The sequence below is a fragment of the Bos indicus x Bos taurus genome, chromosome 2 (assembly GCF_003369695.1).
Source record: "Bos indicus x Bos taurus breed Angus x Brahman F1 hybrid chromosome 2, Bos_hybrid_MaternalHap_v2.0, whole genome shotgun sequence".
NCBI lineage: Eukaryota > Metazoa > Chordata > Mammalia > Artiodactyla > Bovidae > Bos > Bos indicus x Bos taurus.
In genome coordinates this window covers 38,203,748-38,227,190 of record NC_040077.1, presented here as the reverse complement: position 1 = coordinate 38,227,190, position 23,443 = coordinate 38,203,748, and the positions used below count along the sequence as shown (strand labels likewise).

Here is a 23,443-nt window from a genome sequence, read left to right as displayed (position 1 = left end):
TCGAGGCCCATATTAGTAAGAAGTTTAATAGGGAATTATAATGAAACCCTTTCTGGCCAGATACTGAGTAAGTAACTTTAAGGCAATATAACATGCTTTGAGTGATAAACTGTATTCTGAGAAGACTCTTGAGAGTCCCTTGGAGAGCAAGGAGATCAAACCAGTCAATTCTAAAGGAAATCAACACTGAATATTCATTAGAAGGACTGATGCTGAAGCTGAAGCTCCAATATTTTGGCTACCTGATGCTAAGAGCCAACTCACTGGAAAAATCCTGATGATGGGAAAGATTGAGGGCAGGAGAAGAAGGCGGCAACAGAGGATGAGAAGGTTGGATGGCACCACTGTTTTAATGGACATGAGTTTGAGCAAACTCAGGGAGATGGTGAAGGACAGCGAAGCCTGACGTGCTGCAGTCCATGGGGTTGCAAAGAGTTGGACAAGACTTAGTGACAACAACAAAAGAGACATTTATTCAGTCATATTAATAAAGTAACCATAATTCTTTTCATTAATTGATTCCATCTCAGCAAACATGTTTAGTCAACTAAAGAACCAAGAGAACAATAATATCAACTTGTCCTTTAACTTTTAATGTCAGCAGCGTGTCCTCACACCACTGCAGGAGAGTACTGCAGGCTGAAGGAAAGGCTACAAGCAGACATCCTTCCCTGTTGTTTTCTCATAACATTACTTTGGAATACTGCCCTAAATGCTAAGGGTAATTTGTCTGCCTATAGAATTGGACATGGAACAATAGACTGGTTCCAAATAGGAAAAGGAGTACGTCAAGGCTGTATATTGTCACCCTGCTTATTTAACTTATATGCAGAGTACATCATGAGGAACGCTGGGCTGGATGAATCACAAGCTGGAATCAAGATTGCTGGGAGAAATATCAATAACTTCAGATATGCAGATGACACCACCCTTATGGCAGAAAGCGAAGAAGAACTAAAGAGCTTCTTGATGGAAGTGCAAGAGGAGAGTGAAAAAGTTGTCTTAAAACTCAGCATTCAAAAATGAAGATCATGGCATCTGGTCCCATCACTTCATGGCAAATAGATGGGGAAACAGTGGAAACAGTGTCAGATTTTATTTTTCTGGGCTCCAAAATCACTGCAGATGGTGACTGTAGCCATGAAATTAAAAGAAGCTTACTCCTTGGAAGGAAAGTTATGACCAACCCAGACAGCATATTAAAAAGCATAGACATTACTTTGCCAACAAAGGTCCGTCTAGTCAAGGCTATGGTTTTTCCAGTGGTCATGTATGGATGTAAGAGTTGGACTATAAAGAAAGCTGAGTGCTGAAGAACTGATGCTTTTGAACTGTGGTGTTGGAGAAAACTTTTGAGAGTCCCTTGGACTGCGAGGAGATCCAATCAGTCCACCCTAAAGGAGATCAGTCCTGAGTGTTCATTGGAAGGACTGATGTTGAAGCTGAAACTCCAATACTTTGGCCATCTGATGCGAATAACTTAATCATTGGAAAAGACCCTGATGCTGGGAAAGATTGAAGGTGGGAGGAGAATGGGGATGACAGAGGATGAGATAGTTGGATGGCGTCACTGACTCGATGGACATGAATTTGGGTAAACTTAGGGAGTTGGTGATGGACAGTGAGGCCTGGCTTGCTGCAGTCTATTGGGTCACAAGGAGTCAGACACGACTGAGTGACTGAACTGAACATCAGCAGGACTGCTTCACTGTTTGATTATTAGATCAAAGGGGATGATGAACTATGAAACTTATTTTGGAATCAATAAAACATATTCTGGTGACTCAGCGATAAAGACTCTGCCTGCAATGCAGGAGATGCTGGTTTGATTCTTGAGTTTGGAAGATCTCCTGGAGAAGAGCATGGCACCCTACTCTAGTATTCTTGCCTGGAGAATCCCATGGACAGAAGAGCCTAGCTGGCTACAGTCCATAGGGTTGCAAAGACTTGGACACAACTGAAGCGACTTAGCATGCAAAGCATATTCAGGACACCACATAATATTTTGTTTCTGGCTCTCCTATCTTTTGTTTTGCTTCCAGGTATTCTACTGCTCATTTGGGGAATCTTTGCTCATTTATTTTATGACAAGGTAATCATTTTACAGTATATAACATTGAAGATGTATAAAGATCACCCACATTTTTAGGTAGTTAAAATTTGAGCTCAATACTTTTTAGAACACTGTTTCTTAGTAGTGTTGGAGTGAAGGCTATTAGCTATTTTCAAAGTATTAGCAAATTCTGATTTCTCTAGAGATACATTTTCAACTTCCCTTTTCAGGACAGATTATCCCTGATTGTTTACTTCTGCTCCTTAATTTTCAATTCTATGCATATTGTCTACGGGGGAGATGCCATCATGTCATGGTCTTTGAGTCAAAGTATATACAGAACTCAACCTTTTCAGGATGTTATCTCTCAATCACCACCATAACTGAGTCTTTTGTAAGTAAGCTATTCTAACTTTCAACAGCTTAACCTTTTCCAAGAAATGGTTCAGTGGTAGACCAGGTATTTCCATGAGCATTTAGTCCATTGTTATATTTCTTTTGCTGGGAAAACCCTGTGATAACTTTCTCTGGGAAAAATGCCTTGAAAGGGAATGTCCATTCTCTGTAAGACTTACCAAAAGCCTCCCGTTTTAGCACTAAACCTGTGGATTAGGTCAAATCCAGTATTTTCCAGGGAATGGATACCCATTATGATCTAAGAGAAAATAACTTACACCCCTCAAAGACTTCCAAGGCTTTGCTAATAATATTCATCAATGGAAACCTGGGGAATATCTGTAGTGGTGCATTTAAAATGCATTTGTTCAAACAACATATAACAGTAGATTGGGTTGAACTCATTGATATGGGTATAATTCCTAGAGATTTTAGATTTAATGAGTTACCTTGTGCGGCTGAAGGTGACTCTCTCTTCCTTGGTTGACTGACTAAAACTTGGACTTGGTGGTGGCCTACATTTAATGAGATGACAGGCCAGAGCTTCCTCAGCATGATATGGAGGAGGGAATCCACAGGCTTAGGGAGATAAGAATGTTAGACTAAATTTATCATGTGCAATTTACATATTGATCTCCACACCTCTGTTCCACAAGGTGGCCCAAAATTCATTCTTTTAATCCAGCCATTGAAAAATACATTAATGAACAGAATATTTGCATTTTTAAAACAATCTGTGGTTGCCCTCATTGGGAGGCTAGGTATGACCATCAGGGATGCTGCCACTGAGCTCCCTGATTTGATGATAAGATGCTGTGGTATGGGTTCTTCATGTTTCTTTCAATTAGGATTTAATGAGTCTTAGGTCTGGATGTTTACCTTTTTCAACAAATTTGGACAAATTTCAGACATTATTTCTTCAAATATTTTTTTCTTCAAATAATTTTTTCCATATTCTCTCTCCTTTCCTTTGGGGACTACATTTGCATGCAGGAGGCTGCCTGGGCTGGTCCACAGCTTAGTGATGCTCTGCTGATTTCTTTTTTAGTCATTTTTCTTTCTGGGTTTCATTTTGAACAGTTTCTATTGACATGTCTTTGAATTCACTAGTGCTTTACTCTGCAGTGTCTGATCAGCACTTAATTCCATTCCATATATTTTTCATTTTAGACATTGTACTTGTCAACTCTAGATGTTTGATTTGGGCCTTTTTCATACTATCATCTATTTTTTTCCCTAACACATTATGGTTTCCTCTACTTTCTTGAACATGTGGTTATCATGCCCTTGACTACTTAGTTCTATTATCTGTGTAATTCTGGATCAATTTTAATTGATTTTTCTTCATATATGGGTTATATTTTTCTACTTCTTTGCATGCCTGGTAATGTTTGATTGGATGTCAGCAAGTGCAACCTTTACATTTTCAGATGCTGCATGTTCTTGTATTTCTATATGTATTCTTGAGCTTTGTTCTAGGATATAGTTAATTTACTTGGAAACAGTCTGATCTTTTAAAGGCTTACATTTTGGGTTTGTTATGCAGAGCTAACAAAGTTCAGGACTGATGTTTCCCCCACTACTAATCATGTAATAGATTTCTGAGTATTCTGTGTGGTGTCCCATGCATCAGAAGTTTTTTCATTCTGGTTGTGGTACCACCAACTATTTCTGGATCTATGTAGGACCTGAGGATAGTCCCACCTGCTCCATTTGAGTGTCTTTCCCCAACCTTGGGGGCTTCCTTGCACACAAATCTTGATCGCTGCTCAGTTGAAGAATACCTAAGTAAGCTTCAATATATTTACAGAATATTTTTGATAATATATAACAGAAATACCACTTACATCAAGTAGAAAAGTAACTGTTGGCTCATAAGAAGAATCTAGAGATAGAAGCTACTTGAAGACAGAGGATGCAGGAGCAAATTAGGTCATCTCTCCTGGGCTTGCTCTTGATCCATCTGTCTCTTCTCTCTGCATGATATGGTTCTCTTTTCATGATATGGTATGATTTCTTACTAGAGATAGCTTCCTCCAGGCAGAAGGAAAGGTGACCCTAAGCAGTGGCAGCTAACATCAATAAATTTCTAGCTCTTTTTCTAAGTTCATATATCAAAACTCAAGGAAAACTTAACTGGTCTGTTTGGGCTACATGTTCACTGAAGCAAATATTACACATGCGAGATGTATTGTTCTAAGGCCCCAGTTAGCCCTACCTAACATGTAGGATGTGTAACTTGTAAAAAAGTTTTCTTGCTAGAAGATGTGAACGGAGGGATGTTGCATAAACAAAATAGCAATGAGCAGTGCATCCAATTTCCTCATCTGTAAAGCTCATAAAAAAAAGTGTGACAGTGTATTGAGAGCTTAGCACAGTGCCTGGCCTATGATAAATCACAGTTCTTAAGTTGTCATCAATGAACTGAGGTTGGCACCTCCAGGTGTCAGTAGGTTTATTCACTTCTTTTCATCACTAATCTCTAGTAATGAAGTTTCTCCTTTGTCCCTCTGTGTCAAGAGTGACTTAAATTCCTACCTATGGGCCTTCATTTCCAGGTAACTGGGTTCCTGATCATCTCCCATTGCAATTTCCCAGAACACCTGCTTCTGCCTTGTCTAAGCAGACCTTGTATAAACATCAAATTAGTAGCAGGAAACAGATGGTCCACTAGAGTTGAGTAATTTGAAGAGAGTTTAATAAAGGGATTATTAACAAAGGGGTTGGCAGGTTATAAGGAAATCATGAGGGTAGTGAGGTACTCTGGGCTAGTAGAAAGGACAAACGACAGAATGGTGACTAGAAATGAAGAAAGGAGACATCTGACAGGAGCAGGGATAGTCAGCCAGTCTGTAGTGATCCCGTGGAGAGGGAGCCAGTGAATAAACACCCTGACCTCTACAGCTTCCTGATTTCCTGTGTTCCCCACTAGGTGAAACAAACAAGATGCCAAAGGGCACAGGAATCTGTCATTCCAGTCCAAGGCCAGCCTGCTGCCTGGGGCACAGGGAAAAGAGCAGCTTAGAGGAAAAATTGGTAAACATAACATGCCCAGGGCTTAGTTTGGATGGTTTTCTCTGAGTGTATGTAACCCACCCATTTTACTCGGCTGGTTGATTTTCCAGTCCCTTTGGACTCATGATTTTGTCTCTATTCTCAGAATAATCTATTCCTGGTCACGATCACAGAACTTACGTCTGTTTAGGATTTTCCTGGTCCTAAGGTAGGGACCTCTGAAAACCTATCATCTGGAATGGGATAAAAGACTGCCAGATATAGTCTGTATTTATGACGAGGAAAGCTCAGTTGCAAGTGCCTGGAAATTTGCAGTCTCATAACAGGAAGTTTTGTTCATTTGTTGTGAATCTTGTGTGCATCCTCAATCAAGCCATTTCTTCAATGGGGCAGCTTTACAGGTGGACTGGAAAGAATTTGCTGTCGAGAAAGGAGAGCTGTCACTTTATGTGGACTCAAGTGGAAGGAAAAGACTGGGTTAGCTTTAAAGATCTGCCTCTCAGCATCTTCCACAGACACAAAATTCACCTCATTCCCCAAAGTCCTTAGAGAGGAAGCCAGGGACATAGGCGTGGGTAGTAAAACACAGAAATACTAATGAAAGAGAGGGAGATGAGGTAAAAACAGGTTGTTGGAAAATACACAGATAAAGGTAAAGTCAAGGGAATGAGTGAAGTGATGACAAAATGGAAAGGCAGTAGTACCCTGGAAAGACAAACTTTCTACTCAGGAACCACAGGCAATCCCACAGTTACAGAGGAAGAGCAGGACCCAGCCCGGCTTCGGCTGTGGCCAATGAAACAGAGGCCAAGCAGCTGTCCATTAACACAGTTAGAGGAGAATGCAGGCCTGGCCCAGGTGTCTGTACTTTATTTTGAATCCCGCATGTTGCTCTCTGAAACACCTCGGAAGCAACTCAGTCAAGGCAAGTAAGGAAAAGAGGAAGCCTGGCTGTCTGGCAGGCTTGCATCCACCAAGAGTTTTGCTGAGCCATTTGAGATTGGTGGGTGATCTCAGACTGGTACCTCAAGAGACAGTCCCTGGGGTGGTTTGAATATTTTGGATATATTACCTAATATTTAAAAAGGAATCTCATAACCTAAGTGCCCCATGGCTTAAGTGCATGTTTATTTTCTCAGCCTTTGTCTTTCAGAGATCAGCACTCTGTTGCGGTGCTGCTATTGTAAGGGTGGAATAAATAGAACCGTTTTAATGTGCTGTTTGCATTTCCCGACAGTTAAAAAGCAGCCCATTATTAGCTGCAACACTGTTGTGACATCAGTGGTGACTTTGCTGCTTGGGTTTCAGCTCATGAAATATTTTCCCTGATACAATTATCTTTCCTTTTTTTTTTTTTCTTCTTTTTTCACCTTTCATATTTCATCCTCATGCAAATGACTGGCTAAATGGCCATCCATGTTTCTGGTCTTTTCAAGAATGGGCTACCAAGATGCTAACACATATTCTGCTTGACCCAGTTTCACAACTTTGGACCCCCAGGAGCCACTTTCTTACAGCGACCCCTGAATGGGCAAAGGAGCTGTTCTTGTTGTATTGAGGAGGTGTAGGGGCGTGGAGTGTTACATGGAGTAGGGAGAGCCTGGCACAAGAGAGGGAGCGTCTCTGAGCTTTGTGCTGGTAGGGGTTGCTGGCGCCTGGGTGAGAGGGGGAGATTGCTCCATGACAGGCAGGGAAAGGGGCACCTGAGGGGTCACTGTGAAGTGTGCGAGACTGGTGAAAGAGAAAGACATCTTCTTCGGGGAGGGAGACAGCAGAAGTGAGAGGAGATGGGTTATATGCAAGGGATCAATTTAATAAGTATACTGAGGACAACTGAATTCAGGATTCGCATTATTAGAAAAGAGAAATAGGGGGTTCAGGATGGGGAACACGTGTACACCTGTGGCGGATTCATGTTGATGTATGGCAAAACCAATACAATATTGTAAAGTAAAAAAAAAAAAAAGAAAAGAGAAATAAACATATAAAAAGAGAGAAAACTAAAACTTGATATAAGAATTGAATTATAGATATTAGTATGACCTCATGGGTTTTTAAAACATGTAGATATAGAAGTATATACAAAATGTACCTACCTGTATGAGTTTGTGATACTTTGTATCTTGCAACCTTTCTCTAAGTTTGGGGTTATTTAAAAAAAAAAAATGTTTATATGGGTATAATAGCACTATTTAAAGTAGAAGTATACTACCACCAATATGATGTTGTTAAATGAATTAAATAAGATAATTCATATGGAGGGTATAATATAGTCCCTGGCACACAGTGATCTTCCAGTAACTATTCTTATTATCTTCTGGGATAAAAACATACCATGAAAATTATTCTGTATCTTTTTTCTCACTAAAAATTATCTTGGAAAGCTTTTCATAACAATTCATACCTTGTTTTTTAAAATTAATAAATCTAGCTTGTATTCTTTATTATATTACTGTTATAATTAGAAAAACAAAAAAACAATAATTGTGGGAGGGGGGATAATCTGCCTCAGTATGTCATCTGCTGATGACTCATAATTTAATTAATTCTCGTTGCTAATGGAAACCTTTGGTTGAACAGGCATAGCTGTACTTTAATAGCAGCTCTTGAGTGGAGAGTATAAGAAAAAAATATCCAATACCACATCACTGGACACATAGATGTTCACACAAATTTTTCCTATATTTGTAAAGCTCAGAATGAAAAGCACTGGGTAATTAGAGAAGCTGTAAAAATTCATTCATTCAATCATTTCTTCAGTCCATTGACAAATCCCTATTTAAGGACTGCTGGGATCATTCACTGTTGGATGTGCTAGGAATGCAGTGTGAATTAAACAGGGTCCCTGCCCTCAAGGGGCTCTCTCCTTCTAGAGGAAGAAGAAAAACACCCAGTCAGTCTTACATGATACATTAGTTGGTGATAATTTAAACATGAGATCAATCCCTTCCCTTCATGAAGAAAGCTAATTTGGTAATTTTTTAAAGTTCATGCCTTACTAATCATCTATAATAACTCTTAGTAACCGTTTGATCCTGGGTTTCCAGATACCAAAAATGGAGATAATAATAAGGTTGCTGTAATCAAATACATTAAGTGCCCAGCATAAAGACAGCCCCTTAGCAGGTACTTGATAAACAGAAACCCTTATTTGCTTTTAGTTGTACAATTTTGGGTTCTTATATTTGAGACTAAGAGAATAGGAGTGGCTTTGATTTACAGGGAAGCTGTTTCCTTCCCCAGGTTGGGTGTGTCACTGATGTGTCCCCAGACCTCACTAACCTGCTCCATTAGGCACATTTTCTTTACTGAGCTGTCATACCTTCCACCCACAGGAAATGGGAAGTCCATTTTCTTTTACTGGGTTGCTTTCCAGAAGGAATCCCAAGAAGCACTAATCCCAGGAGCCTGTCATAGACTCTTGCCACCGACCTGGCAGCCCATACTTTGAACAGTCACTTGGCACTGCCCTGTAGTTGGGCCCCAGCTGACTTCTCAGAGGCCAAAGTTCACGTTAACCTCTTGAAAGTGCATCCAAGTCCAAACATGGCCTTGCCAAATATGCTGAACCTTTGGGTTTTTATCCTGAAAACACCAAGGAAACAAAGTTTATAAGGGAATGAGCTGGCTTCACTTATATTTTAAAAAATGTTCCCTGGGTTGCTCTGTAAAGAACGGAGAATAAAACTCAAGAGAAGCAGCAGGAGAGTGGGGTTGCTCCTCTGTGACCCAAAAGGGCACAGAAGAAAGGGAAACAGCACAAGTTTGAGATCTGGCCATTTTGGAGGCAGAATTGATAGTACTGTTGACGGATTTGTTGTAGGAGTGGGAAGGAGTAGGGAAGTTGCCAGCTTGAACATTTGGATGATTTTATATGGCTGTGCCACTTGTTAAAAATGGGAAAAACCAGGATGTCTAATAAAAACTCAACTAAGTGCTAAAGAAATCTCAAGTTGGGTGCTTGACATTGCAGGGACCAATAAGCAAACTTGGGGCTTACAACTGGCCCAGAATAAACGTCAGTGTCCCAGGTTAGCCCCTGGAGGCTTCTGCATGGCCAGAACCAGCTCAAATACACCAATAAATAGTCCAGGTCTCAGTGAAACTTAGACCCATGGCTAAGCCACAGTCCCCTTGGAGCAAAGCAGTCTCTCTCCTTTCCTATTCTGATGTATGTTCATTTCCATTTCAGGATGGGAAAAATCATCCTGTACATGGAGGATGGCCTCAGCTACACTGTCCAGCTAAAAGAATCAGCAAAAGACTTCAAAGTATATTTCACAAAATCTAGGCTCTCCAGTTTCAGACTACAGTAAATGGAGGATAGTCCAGGTTACAAACATTTTATGGCCAGAAAAAGTGCTCTGGAGCATAGTCTAGTTAAAAATGCCCATAATCCCCATTATAAAGCAGAACATTTTGCATCTTACAAACTGTGGTGTCTGTTTGCAGACGGAAACCTCACTGCCTTCTCCAAGAATAAGAGTGAGGTACTTGTTTCACATTTTTGCAATAGAAGGGGCCATTTACATAAAAAAAAAAATAACAACTTTCAAAAAAATCAGTCGTTTGCATAAACAAAGCTAACAATCTCCAGTAGATGTCCTACCACATGTACTGGAGGATGGTGAGGAAGCCTTTCTATGCAACAAGCTTCTCATTCTCATTTAATATTTGCATTTGTCAAATAGTAAGGTCTTAATCGGGCTTCCCAGGGGAATTTCAAGATGGCAGAGTAGAAGGATGTGCTCTCATCTTCTCAAGCGAGAACTCCAAAATTATAACTCGCTGCTGAACAACCTTTGACAGGAGAATGTTGGATCCCACCAAGATAAGATACCCCACGTCCAAGGGCAAAGGAGAAGCCCCAGCAAGACAGTAGGAGGGGAGAAATCGTGTTTAGAATCAAACTCCATACCCGCCAGAGATGCTTGGAGGGCTCAAACGAAGCTTGTGCACACCAGGACCCAGAGACCCCACAGAGACTGAGCCAGAACGGTGTTTGAGAGTCTCCTGCAGAGGTACAGGTCAGCAGTGGACTGCTGCAGGGGCAGGGGCTCTTGGTGCAATAGACCTGGGTATGGCATAAACCCTTTTGGAGGAAGTAGCCATTAACCCCACCATGGAGCTGCCAGAACTTACACAGGACTGGGGAAACAGACTCTGGGAGCACACAAACAAAACCTTGTGCACACCAGGACCCAGGAGAAAGGAGCAGTGACCCTACAAGAGACTGACCCAGACTCGCCCATGAGTGTTCAGGAGTCTCCAGCGGAGGCGTGGGTCAGTGGTGGCCTGCTGCAGGGTTGGGGGAACTGAGTGCAGCAGTGCCTGCATGGGACCTTTTGAAGGAGGTCAACATTATCTTCATTACCTCCACCATAGTTTGGCCTCAAGTCAAACAACAGGGAGTGAATGGAGCCCCACCCATCACAGAAAATTAGATTAAAGATTTACTGAGCATGGCCCCACCCATCAGAAAAAAACTCAGTTTCCCCCTCAGTCAGTCTCTGTCATCAGGAAGCTTCCAAAAGCCTCTTATGTTCTCCATCAGAGGACAGACAGAATGAAAACCACAATCACAGAAAACAACCAATCGGATCACATGGACCACAGCCTTGTCTAACTCAATGAAACTATGAGCCATACCATGTCGGGCCATCAAAGACAGACTGGTCATGGTGGAGAGTTCTGAAAAAATGGGGTCCACTGGAGAAGGGATGGCAGACTACTTCAGTATTCTTGCCTTGAGAACCCCATGCACAGTATGAAAAGGCAAAATGATAGGACACTGAAAGATGAACTCCCCAGGTCAGTAGGTGCCCAATATGCTACTGGAGATCAGTGGAGAAATAATTCCAGAAGACACAAAGCCAAAGCAAAAACACCACCCCGTGTGGATGTGACTGGTGACAGAAGTAAAGTCGGATGCATAAAGAGCAATATTACATAGGAACCTGGAATGTTAGGTCCATGAATCAAGGCAAATTAGAAATGGTCAAATAGGAGATGACAGGAGTGAACATAGACATTTTAGGAATCAGCAAACTGGACTGGATGAATTTAACTCAGATGATCATTACATCTATTACTGTGGGCAAGAATCCTGAGAAGAAATGGAGTAGCCCTCATGGTCAACAAAAGAGTCTTAAAGATCACTCACCTTGAGATTTGGGTGCATTCTCAAAAATGACAGAATGATTTCTGTTTGTTTCCAAGGCAAACCATTCAATATCACAGTAATCCAGTCTATGCCCCAACCAGTAAGGCTGAAGAAGCTGAACAGTTCTAAGAAGACCTACAAGACCTTCTAGAACTAACACCCAAAAAGGATGTCCTTTTCATTACAGAGGACTGGAATGCAAAAGTAGGAAGTCAAGAGATACCTGGAGTAACAGGCAAATTTGGCCTTGGAGTACAAAACAAAGCAGGTCAAAGGTTAACAGATTTTTGCCAAGAAAATGCACTGGTCATAGGGAACACCCTCTTCCAACAACACAAGAGAAGACTCTACACATGGACATCACCAGATGGTCAATACCAAAATCAGATTGATTATATTCTTTGCAGCCAACAATGGAGAAGCTCTATACAGTCAGCAAAAACAAGACCAGGAGCTGACATTGGCTCAGATCATGAACTCCTTATTGCCAAATTCAGACTTAAATTGAAGAAAGTGGAAACCTCTAGACCACTCAGGTATGACCTAAATTAAATCCCTTATGATTATACAGCGGAAGTGACAAGTAGAATCAAGGGATTAGATCTGATAGACAGAGTGCCTGAAGAACTATGGATGGAGGTTCGTGACATTGTACAGGAGGCAGTGATCAAGATCATCTCCAAGAAAAAGAAATGCAAAAAGGCAAAATGGTTGTCCAAGGAGGCCTTCCAAATAGCTGAGAAAAGAAAACACGAAAGGCAAAGGAGAAAAGGAAAGATATACCCATTTGAATGCAGAGTTCCAAAGAATAGCAAGGAGGGATAAGAAAGTCTTCCTCAGTGATCAATGCAAAGAAATAGAGGAAAACAATAGAATGGCAATAACTAGGTCTCTTCAAGAAAATTAGAGACACCAAGGGAATATTTCATGCAAAGATGAGCACAACAAAGGACAGAAATGGTATGGACCTAACAGAAGCAGAAGGTATTAAGTAGAGGTGGCAAGAATACAAAGAAGAACTATACAAAAAAATCTTCATGACCCAGATAACCATGATGGTGTGATCACTTACCTAGAGCCAGAAATCCTGTAATACGAAGTCAAATGGGCTTTAGGAAGCATCACTACCGACAAAGTTAGTGGAGGTGATAGAATTCCAGTTGAGCTATTTCAAGTCCTAAAAGATGATGCTGTGAAAGTGTTGCATTCAATATGCCAGCAAATTTGGAAAAGTCAACAGTGGCCACAGGACTGGAAAAGGTCAGTTTTCATTTCAATCCTAAAGAAAGGCAATGCCAAAGAATGTTCAAACTACCACACAATTGCACTCATCTCACATGCTAGTAAAGTAATGCTCAAAATTCTCCAAGCCAGGCTTCAGCAATGCGTGAACTGTGAACTTCCAGATGTTCAAGCTGGATTTTAAAAAGCCAGAGGAACCAGAGATCAAATTGCCAACATCTGTTGGATCATCAAAAAAGCAAAAGAGTTCCAGAAAAACATGTACTTCCGCATTATTGACTATGCCAAAGCCTTTGACTGTGTAGATCACAATAAACTGTGGAAAACTCTTCAAGAGATGGGAATACCAGACCACCTAAACTGCCTCCTGAGAAATCTGTATGCAGGTCAGGAAGCAACAATTAGAACTGGACATGGAACAACAGATTGGTTCCAAATAGGGAAAGGAGTTACGTCAAGACTGTATATTGTCATCCTGCTTATTTAACTCATATGCAGAGTACATCATAAGAAATGCTGGGCTGGGTGAGGCACAAGCTGGAATCAAGATTGCTGGGAGAAATATCAACAAACTCAGATATGCAGATGGCACCACCCTTATGGCAGAAAGTGAAGAAGAACTAAAGAGCCTCTTGATGAAAGTGAAAGAAGAGAGTGAAAAAGTTGGCTTCAAGCTCAACATTCAGAAAACTAAGATCATGGCATCTGGTCCCATCAGTTCATGGCAACTAGATGGGAAAACAGTGGAAACAATGACAGACTTCATTTTTTAGGGCTCCAAAATCACTGTAGATGGTGACTACAGCCATGAAATTAAGACACTTGCTCCTCGGAAGAAAAGTTATGACCAACCTAGATGGCATACTAAAAAGCAGAGACATTACTTTGCCAACAAAGGTCCGTCTAGTCAAAGCTATGGTTTTTCCAGTAGTCATGTATGGATGTGAGAATTGGACTATAATGAAAGCTGAGTGCCAAAGAATTGATGCTTTTGAACTGTGGTGTTGGAGAAGACTCTTGAGAGTCCCTTGGACTGCAAGGAGATCTAACCAGTCCATCCTAAAGGAAATCAGTCCTGAATATTCATTGGAAGGACTCATGCTGAAGCTGAAACTCCAATACTTTGGCCACCTGATGCGAAGAACTGACTCATTGGAAAAGACCTTGATGCTGGCACCACTGACCTGATGGATACGTTTGAATAAGCTCTGGAAGTTGGTGATGGACAGGGATGCCTGGCGTGCTGCAGTCCATGGGGTTGCAAAGAGTCGGACACGACTAAGCAACTGAATTGAACTGCACTGAACTGAGGTGGTGCTAATGGTAAAGAATCCGCCTTCAATGCAGGAGATGTTAAGAGACTCTAGTTGGATCTCTGGGTCAGGAAGATCCCCTGGAGGAAGGCATGTCAACCCACTGCAGTATTCTCATTTGGAGAATCCCTCGGACAGAGGAGCCTAGTGGGTTGCAAAGTGCTGGACACAACTGAAGCAGCTTAACACACACACACAGGGTGTTAATAAAAAATAACACTATAAAAATAATAACACATTATAATAACACATAATAAAAAATAACCAGAGACGATACTACCAATGAACAGCCTCAAAAGGTACCTTTAAGACCGGGTACTGGTAGGTAGACATTCTTAGAGGAAAGATTTAAATGTCCAAATAAGACATCAGCTCAACTCAGATATAGTAAGAGGAGTCCTCACTCTTCTGGCCCCTTTTGCCCTGCTTTCGTCTCCTCCCTAACTTCGAGGTGCCCATTCATTTCTTTCTCTGAGGCTGGCACTCGGCTCAACATTGCCAGCTTCTCTGGCCTCAGCAGTCCTAAATAATATCACACATCTGTTAAACCTTTTCTGTACACTGGTAGGCAACGTGATAAGCACTTGACACACACACTCTGATCACCTTGTATCAATTCTGCGAAGCAGTGATACAGATCATTATATTCATTTACACACAGAAAACACCAACCATGATATGAAGCCCTTTGCCTGACGTGACAGAAGTCAGGTTTTTGTGACTTCAAAGCCCAAGCTCTTTCCTCTTTTCATTCAGCCCCTTCTTGTTCTTTTTCCTTGTTTCTCCTGGCAGGTGCTTCCAGTTAGCAGCCTCTCCATTCAGCTGATTTCCCCATAACAGATTGATCTTGCCCAGCTCTTCAATGTCCTGAGGGTTCCCTGGCAACCACTAGGCCCTAAGGGTCTCAGCTAACTGTTCTTTGCAAGTGCTCTCTGCCGCCCCCGCCTGGCAAACCTTAACACAGATTAATCCCTTGGTCAACACATTTGCTAAGATTAAGTCCCAAGGACGGAGGAGCCTGGTGGGCTGCAGTCCATGGGGTCGCTAAGAGTCGTACACGAATGAGCGACTTCACTTTCACTTTTCACTTTCATGCATTGGAGAAGGAAATGGCAGCCCACTCCAGTGTTCTTGCCTGGAGAATCCCAGGGACAGGGAAGCCTGGTGGGCTGCCGTCTCTGGGGTCACACAGAGTCAGACACAACTGAAGCGACTTAGCAGCAGCAGCAGCAGAACTTTTCCTTATATATCCCTTTCTGTGAATCAGACGCTCATGTATTACTGTTTAAATTAAGAAAAACAATGATAAATTGTCAAGACCAAGATCTAAGAATACATTTAAGGTCTCAAAAATTGGACTGAAGACAAAGTAAATTTAACCTGTATTGGATACATGGATCCTCAAGAAAAGTTAATGGGAAGTAAGAATATCGGCGTGCTGCAGTCCAAGGGGTCGCAGAGAGTCAGACGTGACTTAGCAACTGAACAACAACAAAAACAAAAGAATATTTCAAATTGAAAATCTTTGGAGACTTTTCCTAAAGATGAGAAATTATGATTTTATGATTTTTCCTAAAGAGGAGAAACTTGGATTTTTACAAAAAGACTTTATCTACCCCAATAAAAAACAAAGAAACAAAAGACTATATCTTTCACATGATTTCCTGCTTTTGCAGTAGTCCCCCTTATTTGCAGGGAAAGCGTTTCTCAGTGAATGCCTGGAAACGTTTATATCAATATACTATGTTTTTTTTCCACATACGTGCATATCTATGATAAAGTTCACTTTGTAAATTAGACACAGTGAGAGATTAACAACAACAATAATAAAATAGAACAATTATAACAAAAATACTGTAATAAAAGCTGAAATGAATAAAAACTGAATGTGGTCTCTCTCTCAAAATATCTTGTACAAACTTAATGCCTTTTCCAAATTAACTGAGCACTTACCAGGCACTGTGGTGATAAATTTTGCAGTTTGAGGTACAGAAAAACAAAACCAGCCGAAGTTTCTTTTTCCTTCTTCACAATTTCAAAGAGAGAGGATTCTGTCTTACCATAGGCCTCGGCATTGGATAGTTTCCCTTTCCTCAAGTTGAGTACTTTCACCTTTTCACCTCAAGGAAGCACTTTATAGCTTCCCTTTGGCATAACTTAATCGCCACAATCACTAGACATCCACTTTGGTGTCATTATTAAGCACAGTAAGGGTTACCTGAACCCAAGCTCTACAAACCACCACACCAACAGCTGATATGCAGGCAAAGGAAAGACTCAAGTCACGGGCAGGACATCGCGAGATTTCATCATGCTACTCAGAATGGCCTGCAACTTAGAACTTGCTAATTATTTATTTCTGGAATTTTCCTCATTATTTTCAGGCTGCAGTTGACTTTGAGTAACAAACTATAGGAGGCAGAACCTCGGATAAGAGAGGATGATTGTACGTACATATGTCTGTTTATGAAACTTTGCCAAAGTGTTTCAGGAAAGCCAGTATTAAAGTGTAAATTTACTGTTTTGAGAAGATCATTACTTCTTCAGCTTAATTGAAATAAGCCAATGTGAGATTAGTAGTTATCTTTTGAAATGTTAAATTACTTGTTTGATTCTGTTGTGTGCCACGCATACAGTAGGTGTTCAGTCAATGTTTGATGAATTATAAATAGGACCTAAATAGCTTTTACAAATTCTGGAGAAGTGGATAGGAATGTTATTTGACTTGGGTTAACACTGGAATTTCAGCTAAACACAGTTGTTTGAAAGTTCTACTCAATAAAATACTGTACTAGTACAATGATGTAGTGGGTATCCTCTTTCCCCAAAGTTAATGACTTTCTCAAGCATTTGGCTTTCTTACCACAGGATTAGTTCCATTATTTCGAGGCCAGTCAATAGGCACAATTCCAAGATTAAGAGCAATTTGGATCACTATTCTCCTTTCATCACATATTCATTATTCTCTGTTTGAATAAGACCTGTAATCAGTGTTATTTACCAATCTTTATGGTGAAACTTTAAACCACTGATTATTCCTGTCTTTGCAGGTATTAAACACCATTTCAAATATCCTTTCAATAAATTTGTAGTAGCTAATGAGGTCCATTTTTCCAGATTTTTCAGTCCACTGAAGGCACATTGAAACCTCGAGAGTCTTTAAAAAGTATGTGTTGTTTAATTGGTGGCAGCTGTTCCTTAGAATGTTACCTAAGTACATAAGTGTTTTTTTCCCCCTGTTTAATAGCTTTTTAAAAAATCACAGTTTAAGTTATCCTTGATATATATATGGAACACATATAAAGGTCCCCTGAAGTTCTTTGATACTGAAAATTTCAAATATTATAAGTCTAATATATGCAAGAAATTATAGGACAGTACTCTTTTAAAAATGTATATTCTTTAGGTACTCAGGATAGATTTCTTCGAAAGAAGGTATTAATTTATTGTAGTTAATTCTAAAGCATATACATTCTGTATTATTTGAATGCAGCATTTTCCTGCTTTGTCCTTGAATTCTTTCCAAAAATCATTAAGTACTGGATATACAATAACAGCAGAGATGCTTAAAAGTCACTATGAATCCAGTGTATACCCGCTAACATTTTATAGGAGAAATTTTGAAAAGAAACACACAGACATCTAATGTTCAAAATAACCAGAGCCAAATATAATGATTTTACAGTTGAAGGATTGCCAAGATGTACATTTTCTGAGTGTGGTTTTCCTGAGAGTCTGTATGCAGATGAAATATGGCTTTTAAGAACATAATCTTCATGGATCAGGTCTTTCTTGTCATAGCACTGGACTGACTTTCACATCAAGGTCAAAGTCCTTTCTGCAGATCTAATTTTAGGTTTTCCATTTCTCACCAGGACACTGCAGGTTTTGAGTTAGTGCGACACAGACTGCATTCATTGTGCTGTAGAAAGAGGGGGGAAGCCTCCTCTCTGCGGTTTTCCCTGCTTCTGTCCGGAGACTCCCTGCTATGATCCGGTTGGCCGCCCCCTGTGGTCACCTCGCCCCATTAAACGGGGTGGTCTCTGGGATGGCAAAGGCATACTCAGGGCTCTCCCTTCTTTTGTCTCTTTTGGATTTTCTGAGACAGTGGTGAACTTATGTTATCATTATTAATCAAAAATTGCCTAGATCTTCAAACTGTAAACCTGAAGGAAAAGTAGTGAAGTCAACATGATTTCATTTAGATTGAGATAGAAGAGACCAGGAAACAAGGGCATGAAGATAGAAAATGTCAAATGTCATTCACTTTTAGTTTTATATACAGAGCACATAGAAGTCTGTAACAACAACAACAACAACAAATCAAAGAATTTCCATTTCATTTTATGGCCTTTCACTGAAAGAGACAGAGGAATGAAGATAGAAGAGCCAGGGGGAAAGCCAAGCAAGCAACCTTCGTGTTAGCAAAATCTTCAATAAGAAAATAGCTAATATAATAAGCATGTATTTTTTTTTCCTAAAAAGGAATCACTTGTTTTTTAAAAAGGAATATTTTCTATGTTTATTATAAGCAGTGTTTTGATTTTATAAAAAGTTTAGAAGCATATACATCCATAAAATATTTTTGCCTTCGTTTTTAGTGAGGAAAGATTTAAATATCCACTTCTGGATGTTGGAAGATTTTTTGCATCCTCTCCAAGTGCCCCATAAAATGATATTTTCATTGCATAGCAGCCCCATCTGGTGGTTATTTGTAAACTTTCCACTAAAGATACGTTGCATTTTCTCAGTTACGGGCATAAGTGGGATCCTTGCTTTTAATTTTCTCTGTAGGCTGGATGAAGTTAAGCAGGGAAGAAGAAAGAGCATGCATCAATTCAGTTTAAAAGGCCACAGGCTGGAGAGGGGAATACATGGTAGGGATTCAGTAAATAAGTGCTGAATTAGTGTTGGGTGAAGGGCGAGTTGTGTTCAAAGCTGAGAGGGAGGGTAATATGATCCCTCAGAGAGAACACCATCATTTCCCTCCTTAACCTGCGAAGACATTTGACCCTGTACCTGTCTGCTTCGTTAGACTGGGGAGGCTTTCTTATGCATCTTTATCAGATCAGATCAGATCAGATCAGTCGCTCAGTCGTGTCCGACTCTTTGCGACCCCATGAACCACAGCACGCCAGGCCTCCCTGTCCATCACCAACTCCTGGAGTTCACCCAGACTCATGTCCATCGAGTCAGTGATGCCATCCAGCCATCTCATCCTCTGTCGTCCCCTTCTCCTCCTGCCCCAAGTCCCTCCCAGCATCAGAGTCTTTTCCAATCAGTCAACTCTTCGCAAGAGGTGGCCAAAGTACTGGAGTTTCAGCTTTAGCATCATTCCCTCCAAAGAAATCCCAGGGCCGATCTCCTTCAGAATGGACTGGTTGGATCTCCTTGCAGTCCAAGGGACTCTCAAGAGTCTTCTCCAACACCACAGTTCAAAAGCATCAATTCTTCGACGCTCACCCTTCTTCACAGTCCAACTCTCACATCCATACATGACCACAGGAAAAACCATAGCCTTGACTAGATGAACCTTTGTTGGCAAAGTAATGTCTGCTTTTGAATATGCTATCTAGGTTGGACATAACTTTCCTTCCAAGGAGTAAGCGTCTTTTAATTTCATGGCTGCAGTCACCATCTGCAGTGATTTTGGAGCCCAGAAAAATAAAGTCTGACACTGTTTCCACTGTTTCCCCATCTATTTCCCATGATCCTTGTTTTAACACAAGGCTTTGCAATGCTAGGTCCTACCCTGGCAAGGTCTCTGGTTTCACAGGGCTGAAACACAACTGAAACTAGCTTCCTAAGAACTGGAAGGTAACCAAACGGCCAGAGGGACAGGAGTGGTCAGCTCAGGGAGAGCTGAAGCAGAGATTCGAATATCAGCAGGACTCTCTCTTCCTCTGGTGTATCTGAGTATTGCCTCATTTTCTCCTCTGCTTCTTAACGGGCTCTTTGCTGCTTCTGGGTTCACAGCGCCACAGCTCTCAAACAGGTGGCAAAAGGCAGTCAATAAGATTAGCTTTATTTCCTGAGAAGGGTGCTTGCCTATTGGTCTCCTAGGCACTTCTGTATCTGGACAAAAACAGCTCTTAGCAGCAGTAAAGGGAGCTGTGAAGGGCGAACAGCAAATGAGCTCACACACGGGAAGGAAAGTTTTTTGCCGCTTGTTTGTGCAGAAGCCAAGCCCAGGGGTTTTATTTTATGTTGCTTACATAGGTAAGTCACAGACAGGGGCTTCCCTAGAGACTGTCTTCTGTAGCCACTGTCTGCTCCAAATAGTTCCAGGAGCCACCTCTTACTCCCGCAGCCGGCGGGAGTGTGCTTCTGCAGGGTCCCTGATGGGGAAGAACTGAGCTATTTAGGAATGAATTGCCCACCTACTGTTAAGTAATGTTCTGTCTCTAACGCAGTCTCTCCATGGAGGAAAATGTGTTGTGCACTTGGCTGCAGCCTTTACTACGCATCTGCTTGTCAAGCCTGAACTGCAGCTCTGAGGGCCCAGCTTCCAAACAGCAAGCGATTTCTGAAGCCAATGCGGGCTTTAGGAGGCAGACCACAGCTGAGGAGGCGTCAGGGTAACAGCTAGTCTACTATGAAGGTCTGGTGGAATCAATTAGGAAAGTTAAGCAGGGGAGCCCATCAGTGGCTGATTGTGCCTCCTAGAACAACCCCATCTAGCAATCCTTCCTAGAATTATTCCAACAGCAGCGGACCCTGGAGCGGTGGCTTAAGCTGCAAGGTAGTAAAGTTTAGTTATGGGCGTCCCACAATCCAAGCTAAAGCCACAGTTTCCTGAACAGTTTTCCAGCAGCACTCCGTCTCTTATTAAAAGTACAGTTGATCTGGACCTTTTCTCCCCCTTAATGTCAGAAAAGAAATGTGTTTCTGATAATAAATGCTTCCTTTGCTGCACAGCTATATTTCATCAGGGCTGTAGTTGGCAAATTGCTGCTGCTGCATAGTATAAACTAAGTAATGAAACATAAGATATGTGCCTTGTATAATTTGCTACTGGTGGACACAGAAGGCAGCCCCCACCCCAAGCAGGATCAGATCAAATTCTATCACACCTTCCACCCCAACACAACAAAACAACCAAACCATTGAGTTTCCTAGGGAAATTTGGTTACCAGGAAACTGCTGGGTCACAGATTCTTTTGAAGATTATTCTTATATTCCAAAAGAATTATTGGGTTGTATGGTAATGGAGTGGGTTTCCCTAGAGGCTCAGCGGTAAAGAATCCACCTGCAGTGCAGGATCTGGAGGAGACACGGGTTCAGTCCCTGGGTCCAGAAGATCTCCTGGAGGAGGGCATGGCAACCCACTCCAGTATTCTTGCCTGGAGAATACCATGGACAGAGGAGACTGGAGGGCTACAGTCAATAGGGTCGCAAAGAGTTGGACATGACTGAAGTGACTTAGCATGCATGCATGCATGGTGATAGAGTATCTTGGAATGCTTAGCCAAGTTGATTTGCAGGAGGCAGGAAGCCCAGTATAGCAACAGGATGGATAGTAAAATTACGCATATCCCTATCCCATAAGAACTCTTTGAGCATCATTTAATTTACCTTGATTATGGTCATTAGAAAAAACCTAACTTTTTTTTTTTTTAAGAGATCCATTTTAAAAAATGAGAATTGAGAAAAGATTTTTTCAGGTCTTCCCATTAAGATCCTCTCTTAGTGTCCTTGGTATTTACTGAGTAACCTGTAGGTTTGTGTAGAAGTTGATAGGAGATCTATGTAAGCAAAAAATATTCTTGTAAACCAGATAGTACTGTGGACTTCTACACTGTTGGTGTATTTCTGCTACTTCATTTTTCCAAATTGAGTTTGACAAACAAATGCTGTGGGTCTAGGTCTTGATTACCCAAGCCCTCTTCCTGTGGAATTTGAACTTGAGTTTAGCTCAGGCAGCTTTGCTGATTGCTGGCCTTCATCTCTAACCCTGGAGCGAGCCCAGAGATTTCTCAATAATTAAGTGAGATGGTCCCCTTCCCTCCTCACCTCACAAGCTCAGTCAGGTGGTTGATATTTCAGGTGTAAGTCCAATCCTCTTCAATTTTCCCCTCTGCACAAAAAGGAGAGCCAAGGAAGAGTGACCAGACTTTGTAACTGCTCATTATGGGGCCATTCATTATACTTTTTGTGTGCAGTATGTTAATAAGCCAAGAGACCATGGCAGAGAGTCCATAACTAATCTCCTGTTATAAATAAAAATAATGGCAATGGTACCAGTATATTCTATGGACATAATGTGCTGCTGGCTAAGTGTGACATTTTGAATAAACTTTATTCTTGAGGTATTTAAAAAAACATAAAGGCAGTAATAAAATATGGAGCACAACATTAGTTGACACAGCAATTCCTGCCTCCCAAGACCCTGCTAAATAACCAGAGTTTAAATCTTCATCTTGAAATATACAGCTCTTCTAAGATTTTAAGTGAGTTGTAAAACTTTTATGTACTATGCCCTAACTTTATTTTTAAAATATTCTCCACTTTTATAGTAAAGGTGACCCAGAAGTACCTTATGAATAATAGAACAACATATTTAAGCTATTAAATTCACCTCTCTAGACAATACATAAGCTTTCCTGGTACTCACATCTTTCCTGGATGGAAGCAGGAATTGGAAAGTATCTTGAATTGTCCATTTACCCAAAACATACTGATTTTAACTCCAGAAATGACTGAATTGTACTTCAAATGGGAAAACTTAAAATTTCTGCCATCCAGTTGAAACAAGAATTCAAAACCTAACACCATTTATTATAGAAACTTAGAGAAAGTCAAATATTTGTATACCTGAGTGTTGAAATAGTGAAAAGTTCATACCCCCAACACCTGGTTTAGAGTTGTTGTTTTTGACATACAAAAGCTGACTTAGGCCTGGGGGATGAGTTTGTTCCCATATACAGAGAACTCATTTTAAGTCCAAAAACTAATTAAGGTACTCAAGTACTTTTTATTTATTGCCTGTCTCATCATTGAGTTATGGTTCTCTGATTATATCAAGCTCCCATACATCTTAGTGAAGGACAATTTATTTTCTACCGTTCTTTGTTTCTTCTTTTTAAGCTTACATTCTTTGACAATAGTTGTAGTCTAACACACACACACACACACACATCAAGTACATACACACACAATATGGCCTTCAGCTTAACCACAATATGTTCAACCTTGTTTGAATACGACAATAGTGTTTAAAAAATGAGAAACCAGTTCATCTATTTATTTCTTCTCGTTCGC

At 40.8% G+C, this 23,443-nt stretch overlaps 1 protein-coding gene and 1 long non-coding RNA gene across 2 annotated transcripts in view; one reads left to right on the top strand and one right to left on the bottom strand.

The window, feature by feature from the left end:
- The window catches only part of LOC113900206 (translation initiation factor IF-2-like), a 113,850-nt gene extending 103,597 nt beyond the window's left edge, over positions 1 to 10,253 (top strand). The window contains exon 7 of the mRNA XM_027553748.1: positions 9,657 to 10,253. Within this exon, the coding sequence (XP_027409549.1) occupies positions 9,657 to 9,780 (124 nt within the window). The 3' untranslated portion in view covers positions 9,781 to 10,253. The remainder of the gene's footprint in view (positions 1 to 9,656) is intronic.
- Positions 10,254 to 17,602: 7,349 nt separating this feature from the next.
- On the bottom strand, positions 17,603 to 22,965 carry LOC113903685. Its single transcript, XR_003514248.1, has 3 exons — positions 22,797 to 22,965; positions 22,196 to 22,259; positions 17,603 to 18,348 (listed from the first exon to the last, which is right to left on the bottom strand). It is a non-coding gene; the product is annotated as an uncharacterized LOC113903685 (long non-coding RNA).
- Positions 22,966 to 23,443: the final 478 nt, after the last annotated feature.